The sequence below is a fragment of the Martes martes genome (assembly GCF_963455335.1).
Source record: "Martes martes genome assembly, chromosome: 9".
Taxonomy (NCBI): domain Eukaryota; kingdom Metazoa; phylum Chordata; class Mammalia; order Carnivora; family Mustelidae; genus Martes; species Martes martes.
In genome coordinates, this window is record NC_137896.1 from 115,130,849 (window position 1) to 115,153,841 (window position 22,993).

Here is a 22,993-nt window from a genome sequence, read left to right on the forward strand (position 1 = left end):
TTTATTTCCACCAAGTATACTTTACCAATCCTTAAAATACATTAATGAGAAATAGTTAAAATGAAAAGTTTGGCCACATAAAATGATTACCTTTGTATCAATACAACCCCGTGTTGCAGCCCTTGCATGTTTACTAGTAAGGTACACTATAATTACTGTTGCTATAGCGCACTGGCGAGGTGTACAACAGATTTTAACCAACTGTTTTTATTCACGATCTTTAAAAACAGAAATGCATATATAACACCAAAGGCATTTAAAATAAAATTGCATATAAAATAACTAAAATTAAATTGCAGTTATTTCTGTAAATCAAATTGAGCAAAAAATATTTAATACTTTGGCAATAGATTAATACTCTGGGAGAACAAACTTCTGAGAACCCCCCTACCCAGTTTCAATTATTCTGCTAAAGCAGACCACCACAGGAGCTTCTGGACATACACTCACAGTCTCTACAGGCTTTTAACAAACAATGCAGAGAAGCAGTCATCAGAGGCCAACTTGTCACTTCCACTTCTCCCTGATCTCATTCTGAACAATCATTATTTCACAATTTCACATATTTCCTATAAGTTTATGTCACAATTTGTGATTTTCCTAGTTTTCTCCATTCTATTCTGTAATTTTACAATTACCGAATTATATGACAATTTCCTGTGAAACTTACGTCAGGAAGATTTTATTTTATTTTTTTAAAGACTATTTATTTATTTGACAGACAAGAGATCACAAGTAGGCAGAGAGGCAGAGAGAGAGGGGGAAGCAGGCTCTCTGCTCAGCAGTCTGAGCAGAGAGCCTGATGCGGGGCTCAATCCCAGGACCCTGGGTTCATGACCTGAGTCGAAGGCAGAGGCTTTAACCCACTGAGCCACCCAGGTGCCTCAAGTTAGAAGATTTTAAACTTAATACACAACATGGCCACTTTTTAAATCTAAGTTTCTTTAATATTTATTCCTCTTTATACTTTGGAAAGACCTCAAACTCTTCTGCTACTCAAGTATAATTAATAACCCAGGAAAATCAAGAAGCCATGAGTTGTGTGGGCACAAATGGAACAGGAAGTCCATTTGCCTGTAATTCTGTACCAGGCAAAGGACTTTTTATGGCATCTTCTGATTAATATTTTATTAATTGTTACTAAGTAGTTACAAAGTTGGCTAAAAATAAAAATCTATGTGCATACCACCATTAGAAACAGCTAAAATCTAACTATAGGACATTATTTTTGGTTAAAATTTAATTTCTTCACAAACTCTAAACTCTTTAACTTTACCAAAATTCTTTATAACCCGATCTGGAATTTAAACACTGTTACTGATTTCTTTCCTAGCAAGTTACATTAGTCTATTACTTTTATACTCTAGGAAAAGGACTTCCAAATTCCAAACTTTCATTCATTCTCCAAACTGGCACTACAGATATAAAATATCATTTTTTATTTAGTCATCTGCAAATGAATTAAATAGACCAGAAAATTCTATTCTAAACATCTGGTAAGCCAACATTTATTTTAGAAATAATTATAAAGAGGAATATTAAATACTCCCTAAAGTCAAGCTCAACTGTTAACAAGCTAAGTCTAGCATAGTCTGAAGCAGGAGATGGGTGACCACTAAGATGTTTCCATTCTTTTCCCTTTCTTTCATTTCCTCCTGCAAACTCCAGATTTAATACTCTCATTTGCAAACTGTTCTGCTGGGGGTTTGGTTTGTGTTTTGTGTTTTGGTTTGGTTTCTTGCTGCCTACATTTTTGCCTTACTTAATTTTCTCTGCATTTCTTTACAGGTTCTAAAATCTTTTTCCTCTAATCCAAAATCAGTTCTCATTAAATTTTGCATTTTCATGAAATCTTACCAAGTCTACAAATTTTTAAGACACAACAATGTGAAAGACCCTCTATAAGGAGCTTATAACGCATGCGGAGGGGAAATGTACAAATGGAAAAGCTAAGAATGAAATACTTTAATAGGAACTCATGACAAGAGAAAAGAAAGTTTTGTGATGATAAAAATGACTATATCAGTGTACAAAGGAGGAGTAAAGATTAGGTGGTGAGAGAAATTAAAACTTCAGTTCTCTGAGACATTGGAAAAATGAGAGGTCTAATATGGACCTTTATAAGGCAAGAGGTGGAAGGGCAGATGTTCTCATTGGAACTAGAGATGTAACGAACAGCAGCAAATAACACTCTACTGGAACTTAATCCTCAGAACTACCCAATAAAGCAGTACTACTTTTTAAAAGTGAAATGTAACTGATACGTAATATTAGTGTCAGGTATAAAACAAACTGATTCCATATGATACATATCTGGAAAGGATCACTACAATATGTCTAGTTAATATCATTATAAATAGATACAAATGTTTTTCTGGTGAGAACTTTAAGTATCTACTGTCTCAGCAACTCTTACATGTTCAATACTGTATTATTAACTATCATCGCCGTGCTGTACATTTCATCCCCATAACTTATTTATTGTATGACTAGAAGTTTGTGCCTTCTGACCACCTTCACATTATTTTGCTCAATCTCCAAACCCCAGGCTCTGTCAACCACCAATGTCTTCTCTGTATCTGAGGTTCAGTTTTTGCTAGTTTTTGTTGTTGTTGTTTTATTTTGTTTTTAGATTCCACCTATAAGTGAGATCATCTTGTATTTGTCTTCCTCTGATTTATTTCACTTAGCATAATACCCTCAAGGTCCAGCCATGTTGTCTCAAAGGCAAGGTTTACTTTATTTATGACTAAATAATACTCCTCTGTGTGTGTATGTGTAATTCACACCATTTGTTTTTGTTTTATTTTTGTTTTCTTTTAAATCCACTGTTGCACACAGTATTATCTTCATTTCTGGTAAATAATATAGTGACTCAACAATTCCATGTATTACTCAGTGCTCATCATGGTTAAGTGTACTCTTAATCCCCTTCACCTGTTTCACCTGTCCCCACACACCTCCCCTCTGGTAACCATCTATTCTCTATAGTTACAAGTCTGTTCCTTGGTTTGTCTCTTTTTTCCCCTTTGTTCATTTGGGTTTTTATTTTAAATAAATTCAACGTATGAGTGAAATCATATGGCATCTGTCTTTCTCTGACTAACTTATTTCACTTAGCATTATATTCTCTAGAATCCATCCATATTTGTTGCAAATGGCAAGAATTCATTTTTAATGGCTGAATATTTCATGATATACTACGTATACACACACACACAATGGATTACTCAGCCATTAAAAAGTAGTATATGGAATCGTTGAACAGACTGATTTTGTATCATGTGACTTTACTGAGTTCATTTATCAGTTCTAGCAGTTTTTTGGTGGAATCTTTCAGGCTTCCTATATACAGAATAAATAAAAGTGGTGAGAGTGGACATACCTATCTTGTTCCTGACCTTAGTGGGAGAGCCCTCAGTTTTTCCCAGTCTATACATTTTCATACTATTTCCTTACAGTCCTTTGTATTTTTTTAAGATTTTGTTTATTTATTTGACAGAGATCACAAGGAGGCAGAGAGGCAGGCAGAGAGAGGGAGAGGAAGCAGGCTCTCCGCTGAGCAGAGAGCCTGATGTGGGGCTCGATCCCAGGACTCTGGGATCATGACCTGAGCTAAGGCAGAGGCTCAACCCACTGAGCCACCCAGGCGCCCCAGTTCTTTATATTTTTGTGATATTGGTTGTTATTTCTCCACTTGCATGTCTGATTTTATTTGAATCCTCTCTTTTTTATTTATTTTTTTGATGGTCTGGCTAAAGATTAACCAGTTTTGTTCATCTTTTCAAAGAACCAACTCCTGTTATCATTGCTTTGTTCTATTGTTCATTTCTACTCTAATCTTTTATTATTTTTTAATTTAATTTTTATTTTCTTTGCTTCTACTGGTTTTATGCTTTGTTCTTTTTAATAGTTCCTTTAGGTGTCGGGATTTATAGGTGTTTTTTTCTTTTTTTCCAGATTTTTCTTGCTTCTTGAGGGGATCGAGAAACATTTCTCATGCCAGTGGATATGAAAAGAAAGTTGGGGTAGCAATACTTACATCAGACAAAATGTCTATATGAGGTAGGCCCATACTGCTGTAAATTTCCCTCTTAGAGCCACTTTTGCTATGTCCCAAAGATTTTGGACTGCTGTGTTTTCATTTGTCTCCATGTATTCTTTGATTTCTTGGTTGACCCATTCATTATTCAATAGCTTCCAGATATTTTCTTGTGGCTGATTTCTAGTTTCACAGTATTGTGGTCAGAAAAGATGCATGGTATGATTTTAATTTTTTGGAATTTGTTGGGATTTGGTTTGTGGTCTAGTATGTGATCTGTTCTGGAGAATGTTCCATGTGCACTTGAAAAGAATGTGCAGGGGCATCTGGGGAGCTCAGTCAGTTAAGCATCTGCCTTCAGCTCAAGTCACCCCAGGGTCCTGGGATAAAGCCCTGCACTGGGCTCCCTGCTCAGCAGACAGCCTGCTTCTCTCTCCCCCTCTGCTGCTCCACCTGCTTGTTTGCTGGCCTGTTCTCACTCTCTCTCTCTCTCTCTCTGTCAAATAAATAAATAAAATCTTAAAAAAAAAAAAAAAAAAAAAAACGATGTGAAGTCCACTGTTTTAGGAATGGAATGTTCTGAATACATATGTTAAATCCCCTGGTCCAAGGTATCATTCAAAGCCACTATTTCCTTCTTGATATTCTGTTCGGATGATCTGTCCATTGATATAAGTGGGGTTTTAAAGTCCCCTACTATCATTGTATTACTATCAATTAGGCTCCTTTCTGTACTGTTTCATGTATTTGGGTGTTCCCATGTTGGATGCACAAATATTTACAACTATTGTATCTTCCTGGATTGTCCTCTTGATGATTTTATAGTGTCTTTGTCCTTTGTCTATTTTTACACTCTTTGTTTTAAAGTCCCTTTTGTCTGATGTGAGTATTGCTATCCCAACTTTCTTTTCATATCCACTGGCATGACAATGTTTCTCGATCCCATCACTTTCAATCTGTATGTGTCTTTAGGTATGAAATGGGTTTCTTGCGATAGCCTATAGATGGGTCTTGTTTTTTTAACCAATCCATCACCTTGTGTCTTTTGACTGGAGCATTAAGTCCATTTACATTCAAAACAATTAATATGTATTATATCATTTTGTTATTTGTTTTATGGTTATTTCTTTATAGTTCTTCTCTGGTCCTTTCTTCCCTTCCTCTTTTCTCTCATAAGCTGGCTTTCTTTGGTGATACACGTGGATTCCTTTCTCTTTATTTTTTGTATATCTATTACTGGTTTTTGATTTGTGATTACCACAATTTATAGATAACATCTTCTGCATATAGCAGTCTATGTTAACAGACCCTTAAATCTGAACCTATTCTTTACTCCTCTCCACCCTACATTTTAGGTATATAGTGTCATACTTTATCTTTTTTATTTTGTGAGTCACTTGACTGATCTTGACTGATTTTTTCAGGTATACTTATTTTTACTGCCTTTGTGCTTTCCACTTTTATTACTCTTATTTATGGTCTTTATTTTCTACTCTGAGAGTCCTGTATAACAATTCTGGTATGGCTGGTTTAGTGATGATGAATTCATTTAGCTTTTGTTTGGAAAACTCTCTCTCCTTGTATTCTGAATGATAGTCTGGCTGGACAGATTATTCTCAGTTGCATATTTTTTTCCTTTCAGCACCATAAATATATTATGTCACTTTCTTCTAACCTGCAAAGTTTCTGCTGAAAAATCCACTGATAGCCTTGAAGTTTCCCTTTTATATAACTATTTTCTTTTTTCTTGCTGCTTTTAAAATTCTTTCTTTATCACAGCTTTTTGCCAGTTTAATTTCTATGTGTCTTGGTGTGGACTTCCTTGGGTTGATTCTGCTGGGGGATCTCTGTACCTCCTGCATCTGAATTTCTGTTTCCTACCCCAGATTCACTAAGTTTTCAGCTGTTATTTCTTCAAATAAATTTTCTGCCCCCTTTTCTCTTCTCCTTCTGGGATCCCTATCATGCAAATGTTACCACACTTGATGGAGTCAACGAGTTCCCTAGGTCTACCCTCTATTTGCATAAATGTTTTTCGTTCACCTGTTCATCTTGATTACTTTCTATTACTGCCCTCCAGGTCACAAATTCATCTGTTTCCTCCAACATGCTATTTATTCCATCTAATGTATTTTTAATTTCATTTACTGTGTTCTTCACCTCTGTTAACATTTTTTTTTTTGAAATTTTTGTTACAGGTCTCACAGATGTCCTCCACTCTCCTCTCAAGTCCAGTAAATATCTTTATGACTATTACTTTAAATTCTATCAGGTATATTACTTATCTCCATTCCATTTAGGTCTCTTGCTGTGGTTTTATCCTGCCCTTTCATTTGGGACATATTCCTCTATCTCCTCATTTTGTTACCTCTCTGTGTCTGTTTCTATGTGTTAGAAAAGTCAGCTATGTCTCATGCTCTTGAAAGTAGTGGCCTTATGAAGAAGAGGTCCTATAGTGCCCTACTGTACAGTGTCCCTGTTCACTGGAAACTGGTGGCTCAGAGGTGGCTCCTATATGCAGTATGTGTGTTTTGGATGAGCTGCTTTTTCCTTCGGTTCAGTCATCTGCAATAGCTCTCTGCCTGTTTGGTCCCTATGGTGTTGGTGGGCCAGTACGAGGCCTCCCTGGGCTTGAGTTGAGTCAGACTAGGTGTTTATCAGAGATGCAGTGGCACCAAACTACAAGGTGCTATCCCCATGTTGTCCCGAGAAGCTTTCGTCAGTGGGTAGAACCAGCAATCAGACCAGCTGTCAGCCCCCAGCTCACTGCTGGGGCCGCAATCTAAGTGGTGTCAGGGAGGGCAAGAGTCACTTTGGACCAGTAGTGGTCCCTGTTGTGGCTGCTTGCACACTGCCAGTCTTGTGGCCCTGGTATGAATGGGCTCCAGCCAAGACTGTACTGGATGGGGCAGATCTGTAATATGCTAGGGGTGGGGCATGCAGTTTTAACAAGGTTTACACACCGGTCCTCCATGAGAGGGAACCTACTTCTGCTGTGGGTACCAAGGTCCCAAACTCTGGGACCAGGAGATGAGGTATTGGCAAGGTTTGTGCTGTGTTCTCAGGGAAGGAACCAGCAGCAGATCTGGGTCTGAGGCAAGTCTGGCTGGATGGGGAGGATCTGCTAAGCAGGAGGTGGAGCTAAGCAAGGTGGATAGTAAATTTCTGCACTGCAGGTGGTCATGTGTTTATACTGGGACATAGTGAAGGGAAATAACTCCTGTCCACTACTTTGTTTCTGGAGGAGTCTCCCAGTGATCTCTGTCCCGAATAATTCATCCCATACACCCAAGGCATTTTTCAAACTGTGGCTTCCATGCTGTCTCTCTCCAGGCTGTTTGTTATGCTGTCTCTTTAAGGGCATGGACTCTGTTTTCTCTCACCTTCTGCCCTCCAAGTTTTCCAAGAGCTGACCCACTGATTTTTAAAATTCCAGGCTTTAAGCCCTGCTGGTTTTAAGAACTCACAAAATTAGGCCCCTCTGGTTTTCAAGGCCAAGTGTTATGGGAATTCATCTTCCCTGTGAGGGCTTCCTGGTGTGACAGTCTGTTTCTCTCCCCTCTCCGTGCCCACAGGTCCCTCTCTCTCTCAGACAGTCCTGTGGTTTCCCTCCCCACTGTGTCTCTGCCCTTCCTACCCTCTTCAATGTAACCTCTTCTCTACACTTAGTTATGGAGTTTATTCTGTCAGTCTTTGGGTAATTTTCTGGGTTATTTACCCTGATGTGAGTGTTATCCAGTTGTATTAGTGGAACAAAGTGAGCTTAGGGTCCTTCTACTCCCCCATCTTCCCAGCGATCTCCTATCTCACATCTTTATCCATTCATCCACTGATGGGGATGGTAGGTTGTTTCCATATCTTGGCTATTGTAAATGATACTGCAATGAACATAGGGGTGGCAAATATTTTTTCAAGTTAGTGTTTTCCTTTCCTTCAGAATACTGTTTTTAATTTTTTGAGGACTCTCCATATGGCTTTGCATAGTGGCTGAACGAATTTTAATTTCCCTTTCTTCCACATTCTCACCAATACTATTTTTCATCTTTTTGACAGTATTTATTCTAACAGGTGTGTAATTATATTGATGTGTCATTATGGTTTTGATTTACATTTCCCTGATGATTAGTGATGTTGACTACCTTTTCATGTACCAGTCAGCCATCTGTATGTCTTCTTTCAAAAAATGTCTACTCAGATCCTCTGTCCATTTTTAAAAATTAGATTTGCTGGGGATTTTTGGTGTGTTTTTTGTTTGTTTTTATTTTGCTATTGAGTTAGAGGAGTTTATCACATATTTTATATACTAACCCACTGTCAAATACATGATTTACTAATATTTTACCCCATTTGGTAGACTAGCTTTTCATTTTTTGATGGCTTCCATCATCTGTACAGAAGATTTTCAGTAATGTCATCCCTCTTTTTGCTTTTGTTGACAAATCCATAAAATCATCACCAAAACCAATGTTCAGGAACTTACCACCTACGTTTTCTTCTAGAAGTTTTATGGTTTCAGGTCTTATATTCGTCTTTAATCCACTTTGAGTTATCTTTGTGAATGCTGTAAGATAGTGATCCAGCTTCACTCTTTTGCATATGGCTGTTCAGTTTTCCCAAGACCATTTATTCTTCAGTAATGTGTATTTTGTATTATATTCTGGGCTCCTCTGTCATAAATTAATTGAACATATTTGCGTAGATTTAGTTCTAGGTTCTCCATTCTGTTCCACTTATCTGTGTCTGTTTTTATGCCAAGTCTGGTAACTACAGATTTGTAATATACTTTGAAAGCAGGAAGTGTAATGCACCCAGGTTTGTTCCTTCTTTTGCTTTGGCTATTTGGGATCCCTTTTTGGCTCCACACAAATTTTAGGACTATTTATTTCTGTGAGAAATACGATTGAAATTGTGATAGAGATTGCACTGAATCTGTACATTGCTTTGGGTAGTATGGACATTTTAACAATATTAGTTATTCCAATCCACGAGGACCAATTATCTTCCAATTTGTTTCTTTTCAATTTCTTTCACTAGTATCTTACAGTTTTCAGTGTACAGGCTATCTCACTCTCTTAGTTAAATTTATCCCAAAGTGTTTTATTCTCTTTAATACAGTTATAAATGTGATTATTTTCTTAATATCTGATAGTTTATTATATAGAAATGCAACAGATATTTATATATTGATTTTGTACCCTATACTTTTACTAAATTCAAGGTTTTCTACGTCTAACATCATGTAATCAGCAAATAGTGACAGTTCTCTTCTTCCTTTAATTTGGATGCCATCCATGCATCCAACCATCCTATGTCTAGGACTTCCAATAGTACATTGAATAAAGGTGGTAAAAGTAGGCATTCATGTCTTATTTCTGATTTTAGAGGAAAAGTCTCAAGCTTCCAGCTTTTAGTATGATGTGAGGTATGGGCTTATCATATACGGCCTTTATGATATTGAGATACTTTTCCTCAATACCCACTTCGCCGAGAATTTTTATCATAAATGGATGCTGAATTCTGTCAAATGCCTTTTGGCATCTATTGAGATGACCTTATGATCTGTATCCCTCTTTTGTTAATGTGGTATATCGCACAGGTTGATTTGCAGGTGGCATACCATCCCTGCATCCCCCAGAATAAATCCTACTTGATCATGGTGTATGAGTTCTTTTTTTTTTTTTTTTAAATTCTCAGACTGCGGCATTTATTGAGGACAAAACTCTCATCCAAAGGTAAAATGATAACCAAAGGAGTCTCTTTTATAAGCATGACTCTTAATGAAAGTCTGGCGAATACCGAAGAGAAGAATATTTTGCTTTGAGAAACAGCAGTGCATTAAAGCAGCCTGAGGGTAAATACTACTTCCTTCATGTCATGTATTCTTTTAATTTATTCTTAAGTTCAGTTTGCTCATATTTTGTTGAGAATTTTTCACATCTGTGCTCATCAGGTATACTGGCATGTCGTTTTATTGAGGCATCTTCATCTGGTTTTGGTATGAGTGTAATGCTGGCCTTGTAAAATGACTTTGGAAGTGTTTCCTCCCATTCTATCATTTGGAAGAGACTGAAAAGAACTGGTATTAATTCTTTAAATGTTTGGTAGAATTCCCCAGTGAAGCCACCTGTTCCTGAACTTTTGTTTATTGGGAGGTTTTGGATTACCGATGAAATCTTACTAGTCTGTTCAGATTTTCTATTTCTTCATGACTCAGTCCTGCTAGGTTTTACACTTCTAGGAATTTATCTATTTCTTCTAAGTTGTCCAATTTGTTGACATATAACTATTCACAGCAGTCTTTTATGATCCTTTGTATTTCTGTGGTACCAGTTTTTAAATCTCTTCTTTCATTTCTAATTTTATTTGTGATCTCTTTTTCTTGAGGGATTCTAGCTAAAGGTTTGTCGGGTTTGATTACATTTTCCAAAATTTGATTGTTTCCAAATTGTCTTTTTACTCAGTTTTATTATTTGCACCTGATCCTTGTTATTTTCTTCCTGTACTAACTTTGGGTTTCATTTGTTCCTCTTTTTCTGGCTCCTTGAGGTATAAAGTTATTTGACATCTTTCTTGTTTCTTGATGTAGGCCTTTATCACTATGAACTTGCCCCTCTTAGAACTTCTCTGGCCACAGAGCCCAGAAGTTTTTTATTTTTTGGTATGTTGTATTTCCACTCGCCTCAAGGTATTTTTTTTTTTAAGATTTTATTTATTTATTTGACAGACAGAGATCACAGGTAGGCAGAGAGGCAGCCAGAGAGAGGAAGGGAAGCAGGCTCCCTGCTGAGCAGAGAGCCCGATGCGGGGCTCGATCCCAGGACCCTGGGATCATGACCTGAGCTGAAGGCAGAGGCTTTAACCCACTGAGCCACCCAGGTGCCCGAAGGTATTTTTCTTTTGATTTCTTCTTTAAACAACATACTCCTGAGAAACCAGTTTGTCAATGTCCACAAATTTGTGAGTTCTCCAGATTTCTTCTTATAATGGCTTTTAGTTTCATATTACTGGGATCAGAAAAGATGCTTAATATTATGTCAATCTTCTTAAATTTATTGAGATGCAAACCAAACAAGACTCTGAACTATAGAGAACAAACTGGTTACCAGATGGAATGTAGGTTGAGGGGATGGGTGAAATAGGAGATGGGGATTAAGGAGTGTACTTGTGATGAGCACCGGGTACTGTATGGAAGTGCTGAATCACTATAAAACTAATACTACACTGTGTTAACTACCTAGAATTAAAAAAAAGAAAGAAGACTTGTTTTCTGGCCTAATAGTTGACATATACACTGCAAAATGTTTCCATGTGTTACCTGAAAAGAATGTGTATTCTATTGAATTTGGATGAAATGTTCTGTTATATGTCTGCAAAGTTCATCTCGTCTAACATGTCATTTAAGGCCAATGTTTCCTTATTGATTTTTCTGGATGGATGATCTATCCATTGATAAAAGTGGGTTTTAAATTCCTGCACTATAGGGCGCCTGGGTGGCTCAGTTGGTTAAGCAACTGCCTTCGGCTCAGGTCATGATCCTGGAGTCCCGGGATCAAGTCCCGAATCAGGCTTCCTGCTCAGTGGGGAGTCTGTTTCTCCCCCCGACCCTCTCCCCTCTCATGCTCTCTATCTCACACTTTCTCTCAAGTAAATACATTTAAAAAAATAAAGTCCTGCACTATTACTGTACTGCTATCTTCTTATTAGATTGACCTCTTTATCATTATATAATGACCTTGTCTCTTGATTAGTCTATCTAGCTTTCTTTAGGTTTCCCTGTGCACGGATTATCTTTTCCATCCCTTCACTTTCAGTCTGTGTGTATTCTTGCATCGGAGGTGAGTTTCTTACAGGCAGCATATAGATGGGTCACGTCAGCCACAATGTCTTTTAATTGGAGAACTGAGTCCATGCACATCTAAAGTAAATATTGGTAAGCATGCACTTACTGCCATTGTGTTCATTGTTTTCTAGCTATTTTACAGGTCTTTGGTTCTCTCTTCTTCTCTGGTTCCCTTCCTTTATGATTTGATGATTTTCTGCACTGGTATGTTCAAATTCCTTTCTCTCTTTTGTGTTTCTAACTACAACGTTTTGCTTTGTAATTACCAAGAGACTTACACAGACTGTACAAATATAAGTAGTCTTAAGTTAGTAGCAACTTAAGTTAGAACACATTCTAAAGCTCTACATTTTTACTCTTCCCCTCTTCGCTGTAGCATGACCCACACATGCTCATCATGTTCATTTTTTATTTATATAGTTTAATATATGTTCTTAAATAAATTAAACATGCACCAGCCAATCAAGTTAAAATAGTATATACGACATTAAGAGAAAATTTAATGGTTCCTAAAGCCCGCCTAAACATGTTTAGCTCTAAAGTTAATTTCATAGTAAGAGATAAATATTCTGTATTTAGGTTCGAGTCAAAGTAATACCTAACTGGAGAATGTAGGTTTTAAATATATTACTTATTATATTAAACAGAAATAAAACTTTGGCATTAAGTGATAATGCAACTGCTTTTCTTGTACTTCAAATTCATTGTTCCTTCATATACAGATATAAAATTTTTATTTTACCAGCAACTTCTAGCTTAATTTGCTTTCTTGAAAACCACAGAGCCCAGTCATTGTATAATCAATATGAAATTACTCAAGTGAAGACAGTAAGGACTTGTGGAAGAAAGCCATCTAATGAGAAGCCAGAGAGGGAAGGAGGCATGTTTTTTCAATTGTACCAGTCTGGAGTGGAGTTTCTGTCTGACTAAACAGGGGGTGGAAGGAAAAGAAAATGTGTTGTTTCAAATACCACAGATTCTCATTGTTCTTAACAAATCTTGGTAATCTTTCTTGAATAAATGTTCATATGCTGTATGTCCTTGGGACCATCTCCAGAGACTTTGTTGTTTTAGAATTTTCACCATTTCACTGGGCAGTCGGGTCTATGGAGCTACTCAATGCTGTCATCCTGGAAGCCCCTCTCATGTCATTTAGGCAAATAAGTTTGAAAATTTATATGAAATCAGGAAATTACATACAGAAAAATGCAACTGACAATTCTTTCTGAACAGTGAAGAAAAATTAAAGCAACAGAATGTTGCTTTAAAGCCCAGAATGTTTTCTTGGGTTATACTTTTGCTTGTCTTCTTTAGGGACTCTAATTACATACATCCTTTGACTACCTTCCACTTCAACTACTTTTTGACAACTTTTTCCCTCATTTTTCATTCTCTTTGTTTTCCTATACAATTCTGATAGGATTTTGCCTTGTCCTTTTTTTTTTTTACTTCAATCGATTCCCCTTACATTTTTCTTGTTTTCTTGACCATTATTGTTCTTCGTTTTTCTCAAAGTGGTTTTTTCCCCCCATATTCTCAAATGTTTATTTGATGACATTTCATTCAGTTGACAGTATTGTGTTATAGTGTAGCTTTTGGATTTTTCAGTTCCGCCCTCCACGTAAGAGATTTCTTTTATAGATATAAAGTTATTTTATGGCAGTTTTTTGTAGGTTTATTGGGGGAGGGGTGAAGAAAGGCTATTATTTTTTGCTATTCTTTTTATTCCTGCAGAATACTTAATTTCCTCATTTTCCTCACTGCCACACCTCTATGGGGAGCTAACTCTTCTTTCTATAAATCTGACTCTCCTTCAAAAACAATGGTTCTCTGAAGCTGCCTCTTCACGTCCCACTGTCTTTCTAATCATTCCCCTATATCATGTGCTGAGAACCATTATGTCCTGACCTGTGTTCAGTATTCTGGAACTTAGTATTAGACTTTTCCTTTTTGAGGATGCTTTTGTTTGTGCTTTTTCTTAGTTGTCCATGCCCCTCTACTCTTAACCCTTTAGAATTTATTTCTCTATAAGACAATTAGAAGGTTATGATATTCTTTATTTCCTAGTCATTCTGAAGAGATGAGTGATACATGCTTTTATTTCCTCTGTTTATTTGATCACTTTTTTTTAACTCTGAGAAAAATCAGGCTGCTGCCATTGTCCTCTAAAAACCTTTGTAAGAAGACTTTTAATTATGGATTTAATCTCTTTATTCGATACAAGACTGCTTTAATTTTTCTTCACTGTTCAGAAAGAATTGTCAGTTGCATTTTTCTGTATGTAATTTCCTGATTTCATATAAATTTTCAAACTTATTTGCCTAAGTTTTTAATATTCTATTATTCTGTTTTATATATAATCAGGAACAATAAACAAGACATCCTCATTCTTGCTACTGGTAACATGTGCCTTCTTTCTTTCTTGATCAGTCCTTTTAAGGAAGTAGCAGTTTTAGAAATACTGGTAAGGTCTTTGACATTTCTGTTATCAAGAACTGAGGTCTGTGGGTACCTGGGTGGCTCAGTTCGTTAAGAACCTGCCTTTGGCTCAGGTCATGATTCTGGAGTCCCAGGATCGAGTCCCGCATCGGACACCCTGCTCAGCAAAGAGTCTGCTTCTGCCTCTGACTGCACCACCATGTTGTCTTTCTTTCTCATTCTCTCTCTCTCTCAAATAAATAAATAAGTAAAATATTTTTTAAAAAACTGAGGTCTGTGCTCTCCCCCTAGATCTCTGAAGGTAGTGACTGCTTCCACCAATAATATACCATGGGTGTGATACTATATGAATTCTGAGGTCATAAAATGCCTTGTAGTTTCACGTTAGTTTTATGAGATGTTAACTCTAAAGGAAGTTAGTTGCCATGTAAGAAATCGGACTGTCCTGAGAGTACAAACCTCCTTACTAGTTCATCCTGAGGCCAACACCTACCTTTTTGCCCTCACAAACCCTCAACCATTTCAGTACACTGACAAGGGCATAGTTTGGAAGGCAAAGAATTCAAATAATCAATGCTACACTGTAAACCACAGAAATAGAGATATAAGAGATAAAGCTGTCAGGGAGTTTTCCTATACCCGTATGTGAACAGCTGGTTTGAATACATATTTAGTCTGCTCCCTACCCCATTTCATATTAAGTGGAAGAAGGAGATTAAGTTGTAACATGCCATGCTGAAATATCCCTACTTCTCTACCATACAACATACAACATACAACATACAACATACAACTGCTAGGAATTTTAATATTGTATACAACCAGCAGAATGAAAACTTAGAAACAAAAACAAAAGAAGCTATGGATTAGGAAAGTTCAGAAAATCCCAGCAACTAGTATACTGCTAAGAACCAATAGGTAGGCAATTAATATTTGTTAGATGAATTTGAATGAGTCAGTTCATTTTTTTCTGGCCTAAATTACCACAAGCATGACATGCAATAAAAGGTTACTGAACTATTAATTCATATCCTTCCAAGTGTTGGTCTCTCTGGGACCATATCTACTTCCTTGAGAAGAGCTTCTTTTCTCAACATTAAATATTTCAAAAAAGAGATTAAAACAGTCTGTTGTGATTGATGTTTTTAGGCTAGGAAGAAAAAAATGGGAATAATTTTAATACTTAAGTGGAGTTTAACAAGTTATTCTATAGTTTTAGGGCAGGGATCAGGAACTAACATATTAAATGAATGACCAACTTAAAATAATTTGTGATAACCTACCAAATCCAGGAACACTTTTGAGACTAGCTTTGAGGCAAATTTTCTCCAATCTGAGGTAGCTATATCTCATCAGACAGTTCCACAGGAATAGCCAGTCCATTCTCGTCCGATGATTCATGATAATGACACTTCTTTCCCCAGGAACAAATGCATCACCTGTTATAATCACCTTCACACCAAACATGGTCTCCAACAATGCCTAAGGAATAAAAAATAGAGACATGTAACAATTTAAAGTTATGATTTCCCATAGATAAATTGTATCATGTCCTATAAATAAATCTGACTTCTAATAAGTCAAAGGCATACTGTTTCTCAAGATTATTGCTTTTAGGGTCACCTGGGTGGCTTGGTGGGTTAAGCCTCTGCCTTCGGCTCAGGTCATGGTCTCAGGATCCTGGGATCGAGCCCCACATTGGACTCTCCGCTCAGTGGGGAGCCTGCTCCCCCCCTCTCTCTGCCTGCCTCTCTCCCTACTTGTGATCTCTCTCTCTGTCAAATAAATAAAATTTAAAGAAAAAAGGATTATTGCTTCTATAATAATCTAGAAAAAGAAGTTAATCTCAAAGAATGAGAATACAAAGGCACTGTTTGTATTTTTAGTGTTATTAATTTAGGTTTCTGACAGTTTCTTAATTAAAGAAATGCTAACTTTCACTGAAATCTTCAGGCTCTATTTTTACCTTGAAAATAAAAAGTGTAAAAAAAGAAAGGAACAAAGAAAGAAAAAAGTGTAAAAGACAGGAAAGAAGATTCCACTGTGAATTTTTTAAGGTTATAGATACATTATTACTTTGTAGAAAGGATAATCAAGAAATTTAACACCAAGTATAGGACTGAGGGAACAGAAAGTCAAAATTTTCATTTTATACCTTTCTGTATTATGATCTTTTTAAACACATACACATATCTGTTTAACAATATAAAGAATAAAACAACTATATGTTTATAAACTTCTGCAGCCCCAGTACCCGGTACCTAGAAGATGCTCAAGTATTTACTGAATTTGGAACTTTTCTGATAAGCAGGCATTTAAATATTTAGAAGAAAATATATTACAGACTGTTTTGTGAAGGAAAAAAAAAACAGAAAATAAGAAAACCTGATTATTAATTTCAATCCCTTATTTAAATTTTCTAGTAATTTTTAGGTAAAAAATTTACTAGATAAAATATGACTTCACTATTAATGGAAAGAAGGGATTGAAAACCTTTGTGGAAGTACAGAGCACATAAACTGCAGTACAGCATATAACAGAATATGGAGTAACAATGCAAGTAAATGAACTACAGGTATCTACAACAACACAGATGGCTCACTAGCATAATGCTGAGAGAAGCAAAACAAACAAAAAGTGCCATATATAAAACTTCCTAAAACAGACCGCAACTAAGATATTTTAGGAATAAATATATGCCAGTAAAATTATAAGGAACAGCAAGGGAACGACTATCTTATAGGTCAGGTTAGTGGCTGCTTCTATCAGGGAGGATGGTTGTTACTTCTCAGCCCTCCGGCAAACCACCTACCTTCCAATACTCTAGTTCTTGACCTGGTTTATAGCTACACTTTAACAGATTATTTTAAAGTGTACGTTTATGTTTTACAAACATTAGCTATGTTTGTTACATCTCACAAAAATAGGACTTCAAAATAAACACACGACCAAGAAAAAAAAAGGTTAAGAGGAATATGAGCTAAGGAAAAAATCAGAAATGTTTTATGTCCAAAGAATTATGCAATCAGAGTGTTAATATCTTAACAGAGTAAAACGATATCCCGCAGATCCCATCAAGGTACTTTCCCAGAGCTGAGATTCACTTTAGGGCATGGGTGTTTAACCTGACATCAAGTCCTAAAAGGATGGCCTTCAGGGAGTAAATAAAAATGAACACCTCTTGAAAATGTATACACAGGTACTCTGCTCAATGCCTGCAGTTTTCATCTGATTTTCAAAACGGTCACTCAAATAATGATAACCCCCTCTCCAAAGTCTTGGGAAGGTAAGTCCTAGGTAGACTTCTCGATAGAGAGCCATGGCAGAGTCCTCTAGGCTTGGACTGGCAGCAGGAACTGCCTCTCTCTTTCTAAGTACACAGGACCATCAACTCCCAAAATGAATCACTGAATTACATGTCTCAGCCCAGAGGACATGTGTGAAGTCACCATCTATGGCTTATTAATTGGGTGCAGCTCCACTCCGCTTTCCAAATGGTACTTTACAGTTTTTACAAAGAACTAAAATGCAGGATGCCCTTCCCTTAACTGGTAGAAAGATGAAGTTGACTGTTAATTGCATGTTGTGCCACATAAAAGAGTTAAAAAATCTTAAAGCCTATAAATCCCAAACCTCAACCCTCACCTTTTAAGAGCAATTTCTAATACATGTATCCCGTTGATCCCAAATGTCAAAATAAATCCAGACTATTTGTCCAGGACCATATCATACAGCATTCTCTCCTTTGCCATCCAGCACTTCATCAGAATATGCCTGAAAGTTATATATAACCTTTTGGACAGCCTAGATCTCAAACTCGCATTAATCATTTGTAATACCAGAGAAGACCTATCTAGTCAAGTTATTTACAGCTCCTGCAAAGGCAGAACTACAAACATTTACTACATAGAGATAAGGTTATAACGTTGCAACTGCAGAATTCAAATAATCGGATTAAAACTGATTAATCAGATTAAAAACTGTTCCAGAAAAAAATGTGAGAATACTGTCTTTTTTCCTAGTCTAGAATAGAAACCAGTATAGAAGAAAACCTAATCTTACAAAATTTAATAATGGTTTATGGAAGCGATTTCTGAGGATCTTTTATAGACCACTAATCACTACCTCCAAGTGTTCTATCGTGTCTGAAAACACAAAGATGAGAGGTTCCCCCTCATGATCATAGAGAATCAGTTTTGCCATCATGCCCCAAGCTCTCATTTATCCTTCCAATGAATCTTTATTTAGTCTGAGGTAAAAGCAACTCTGTGGCGCTCCCCTTCTCCCAGTCTGCCTGGGCTTTTCAGACTTCACTTAGCTAAGGATTTGTCCTTAGCTATTTAAGGCCTTGCAATCCCAAGCCATTCATCAAACACAGTACCCCTTCTCTTAGTGGCAGTCTAGGCAGAAACTATACCCTGTATCTGTTGAACACCTGTTTTGTTCTAGGATTGGACTGGAATCAGCAGGCTGTGGAACAGACTTGTATCCTACGCCTGGGGAGTTATCAAATGATCTCTAAATTCCTAAGTCATGACTAGGGTGAAAGGACAGAACTCCAAATAATTTACATAATCCCAGGTTATTAGCTACAATTGGACCGTTGGAAAGACTCCTAACTTTGAGAAGCAAAAAGTATTCTGGGCACATGCAAAGTCTGATCTTGACAACAGTAATTATGCTGAACGAACTGTCCAAAAATGAAGTGAATTAAGACCTACACTCCCCGCTGTAAGAATGTACCAAGAGAGAATGGTCACTCTGCAGGCTGTTCTGGAAGGAATTCTTACACAGATAGGTTAGACGAGGTGACCTCTAAGTCTCACGTAACTCTAAGATTCTAGAAGATTTTACTGGGGGACCTCATTTAAAATGCAAAATATGCTCCTTAAAAATGGTAAGAGAAGAAAAATCTTGCCAATGAAACCATTTTAATGCACAAGAGATGCTTACAAAAAAGAAGATCGTCTTATGATTATTTCGGTGAAGCAGTAATTCGTTTAAATCCATTTACCTAATCTATTATTTGTGAACATTTTTTTAATTGTTTGGAACTGCTTAAAGTATGTGTATAGCTGAGAAAAGACTGAATTCCCTCTGATTAAAAAAGAAAAATCTATTTGCTTCAAAATAAAAACTTCTTTAGCGCCTTGTAAAAGTATGAAATAAAAGATACTGACAGTTTTTTTGTGACTTAGCTGTAAGGCATTCAACTAAATTTCTTTCTCTGCTTGATATGCCCTTACTCACAAGCAAGGCAGCGAGTTAAACAGGTAATAGAAGTTTTTTGAAATATATACTAATTTAATACTAGAGTGATGGTTGAATTCTGCCTATGTGTTAAGTTCTCAACTCAGGTAATAAAGCAAAAGTCAGGAATTGCTGAAACTAACCACTGAAAAATCTCACAGAAATGTGAGACCAGTACATATCAATAAATCCAGTTCAGTTTTTTTCTGAAGAAAGCTAGAACAGCTTTCTCCACCTGACTATCAGATGAAGTGACTGGTCTACATGCTATTTAAAACACAAGAATGACACTCAATACAGTACCACTCACATTTCCTCTCACTTTCAACAGGGGTGAGGGTAACCCTAGATTAAAAACAAAAGAAACACACACACACATTCTTATCTTTCCATTCTTCCCTCATCCACCCTACTACATGCAATTGGAGTTGTATAAAGACTTGTACCATAGTATACGGTGTAATGCTGTGTGATAGTACCAGTACTAAGAGTAACAGCAGAAGCAGCTATGGCAGAATTTGTCTAGTGAAATCCAGCATTTCTTCCAGAGTAACAGATTTTAGTTATGCACCTAGCTGCCCAGAGGAAAGATGGTATTTCCTGGATCAGCCGTTCCCTCCAATGGGGTGACCAAGAGAGATAGGTGCTCTTAATAATTCACTGATTTAAAGGAAAGCACCTGCTCTAGATTTCCTCCCAGACCCACTTCCTGAAGAGTGGGGTAAAAAAGTGGCAGTGACCAGTCCTGACCATTTAAAAGAGTATTATGCCAGGCTGGATGGAAGGAATCTGAGTCCCTGAATGACATGGGAGCAGAGCTACCCTGCCCACGTGGTCTTGAGGGTGAATAAAGTTCTACCTTACTCAAGCCACTGTATTCTGAAAAAGCTATATTCACTATCTCATTCACTCATCAGAATAACTGCCAGAGGGAAGTAGGTAGTATTAGAACCCGTTTTTCAAATGAAAAGATAACTTTAGGGAAGCTAAGTAGTTCCACCAAGTTCAAATGACTAGAAAGTTGTTAAGACCAGTACTGAAATCAAATGTCTGTACCAATAAGCATTCTACTTTTATTGCCTCTCCAAGGAAATAGATTGGTTGGACACTAGAGCATGGCAACTGCAATGATTCCTACCAACGTAGTAACTACAAGAAAATTCTCAAAACCCTTCAGGTTTTGGTAGAGAGGTGTAGCCAAAAATGTGATTCATATTCAAAAGATTATACACTGGAAAATTAAATAAAATGAAATGTAAAGCAATGTATAATCATTACCAAAAAATCATTTATCTCTAAATGTTTTAGAATCAGATACAGGGTGCTGCATCGGCAATGGCTCTCAAAAGATCATCTACTCCAATTTCTTTATTTTACAGATGATAAAATAAAAATCTTAAAAAAGTTATATAATTGAAAAAAAGTTAAAAGTTTTCAAAACGAAATGTCTCTGGTTTATAGTGACTATAAACGGAATTAGTTAACATTCAGATAGCTTGTAGAGGACTTTTTAGAAATATGTACTTATGACAGTTAAGCTTATGTGAGCTGGGTATTATGTGCTTATTTTACTTAATATAAATATGATGTTTTATGGAGAAATACTCATTTTGTAAATAGGTACTACTAGTGGGTAAGCAACACTACAAAAACGAGTATTCCATATTAAATGGTCTGTTTTAAAGCCACAATGAAACAATGGACTTCATTTTAAAGCTAATTTAAAAATCTACCTCTAAAAAATTCATGGCCCAAGAAGTCACCTTCTGTCCTCTAGCAAAGGAGGCAGTCTCTCAGGCGAATGAAAGACAAACTAGTCAAGCTGTGTGTATCTACAACTAGGCAAGATGGCTTAGGTAGAACACTATTACCTTCACGAGGTCAGAAGTCCTATCTGTCCTGCTCATCATCACCTTCTAGCAATAGGCTTGGCACATGGTGGACACTTAATAAATAGTTGCTGGATCAATGTCCAGGATCCTGCTGATTACTTTGGACATAAACAACGGTTAACAAAACTTACCAAAAAAGTCCTTCCTTCTATTATGAAAGGAAAAAAGAATTTTTACATAAATGTATAAGGAGTATCCATACTGATAATGTAAGAATATTACAAATATTTGATGCAAAGTACTTCCTACAGGAGAAAAAAAAAAAAATAGGGAAGGTGGCTGTTGCTTCCTGCCCTGAAAACTTACCGCTCAACTAAGTTACAGGAAAATAAGGTTATGATGAATTAAACAGATGAGAAAGCTCAGAATGTAATGAAACCAACAAGATCCCAATATAAATTCTAGAACTTGAAAGTATGGTATTTTAAATAGAGGCAGCAGAAGAGAGGGTCAGTGAACCTGGTGACTTGTATAGCAACGTAACTGTAGTCCCAGAAGGAGAGGGGAGAGGAAATGGAGCAGGAAAAAAAAAAAAAAATGTGAGGGAATAGGAGCCCCAAACATTCCAAAGTGGAAAAAACAAAGCTACAGATCTAAGAAGCCCAATGAAACACAGCAAAATAAACAAAGAAAACTAGGCCTAGCATATCATCACCAAACTGCTGAAAACAAGCAAACAAACAAAAAACAACACAACAACAGAGAGAAAGAAACCTTGAAAGCAGCCAGAGAAAAAGGGCTGCAACAATAGAGGATAGCTAACTTTTCATCAACAACAAGGAGACCACAAGACAGTGGAACTTTAAAGTACGGAAAGAAGAAAAATTGTCATCCCATTAATTTCACAGCCAGCAAACAGAACTTGAAGAACAAAGGCAAAATAACGAAATTTTCAACTACGAGAAAACAGAATTAATCCACAGGAGTCCTCACTGCAAGACAAGCTAAAGGAAGTTCTTCAGGCTGAAAGGAAATAATACCAGACAGAAACTCTAATAAAGGATAAAGAATACTATAAATGGAAAATACTTAAATAAATATAAGACTATATTCTCTCATACTATTTCTTTGAAAGACACAGGACTAGTAAAAGGGAAAAGCTGTAACACTCACCCTAGAGTTTATTGTGCAAGTGGATGTATCAGGCCAGCAGCAGCAGCACCAAGGAGGCAAGCGTGAAAGCCCTACCCGATCCCGCCTCTTCCATTTGACACAAGGTGGTAAATATGAACTTCAGGTGGACTGTGACAGGCTAAGGGTACATTATGTGGTCCCTAGGTTGTGACTCAATTGTGTTCACAACACACACATATCTCACATATATAAACATTTACATACATACATGTCATCTGCTTTCAAAACAGACGAGGACAGAATACTGCGCAACTCATTTCATGTACCCTGTTCCAGGCACTTCGTCAACCTCGGTCTTTGGCTTCTCGAACTTTGTAGGACTATTCCTTACCAACCTTCCTCTTTCACTGCGAGAAATCATCATGCCACTGAGACTGATTTTATTAGTAGTTACCA

The 22,993-nt window shown here is 36.8% G+C and overlaps 1 protein-coding gene across 2 annotated transcripts in view; it reads right to left on the bottom strand.

Annotated features, from left to right (window-relative positions):
- Positions 1-22,993, bottom strand: part of LCLAT1 (lysocardiolipin acyltransferase 1) — a 182,117-nt gene that overhangs the window by 95,561 nt on the left and 63,563 nt on the right. For both annotated transcript variants that reach the window (XM_080814866.1, XM_080814867.1), the window contains one exon: positions 15,605-15,803. In XM_080814866.1, the coding sequence (XP_080670992.1) occupies positions 15,605-15,803 (199 nt within the window). The remainder of the gene's footprint in view (positions 1-15,604; positions 15,804-22,993) is intronic.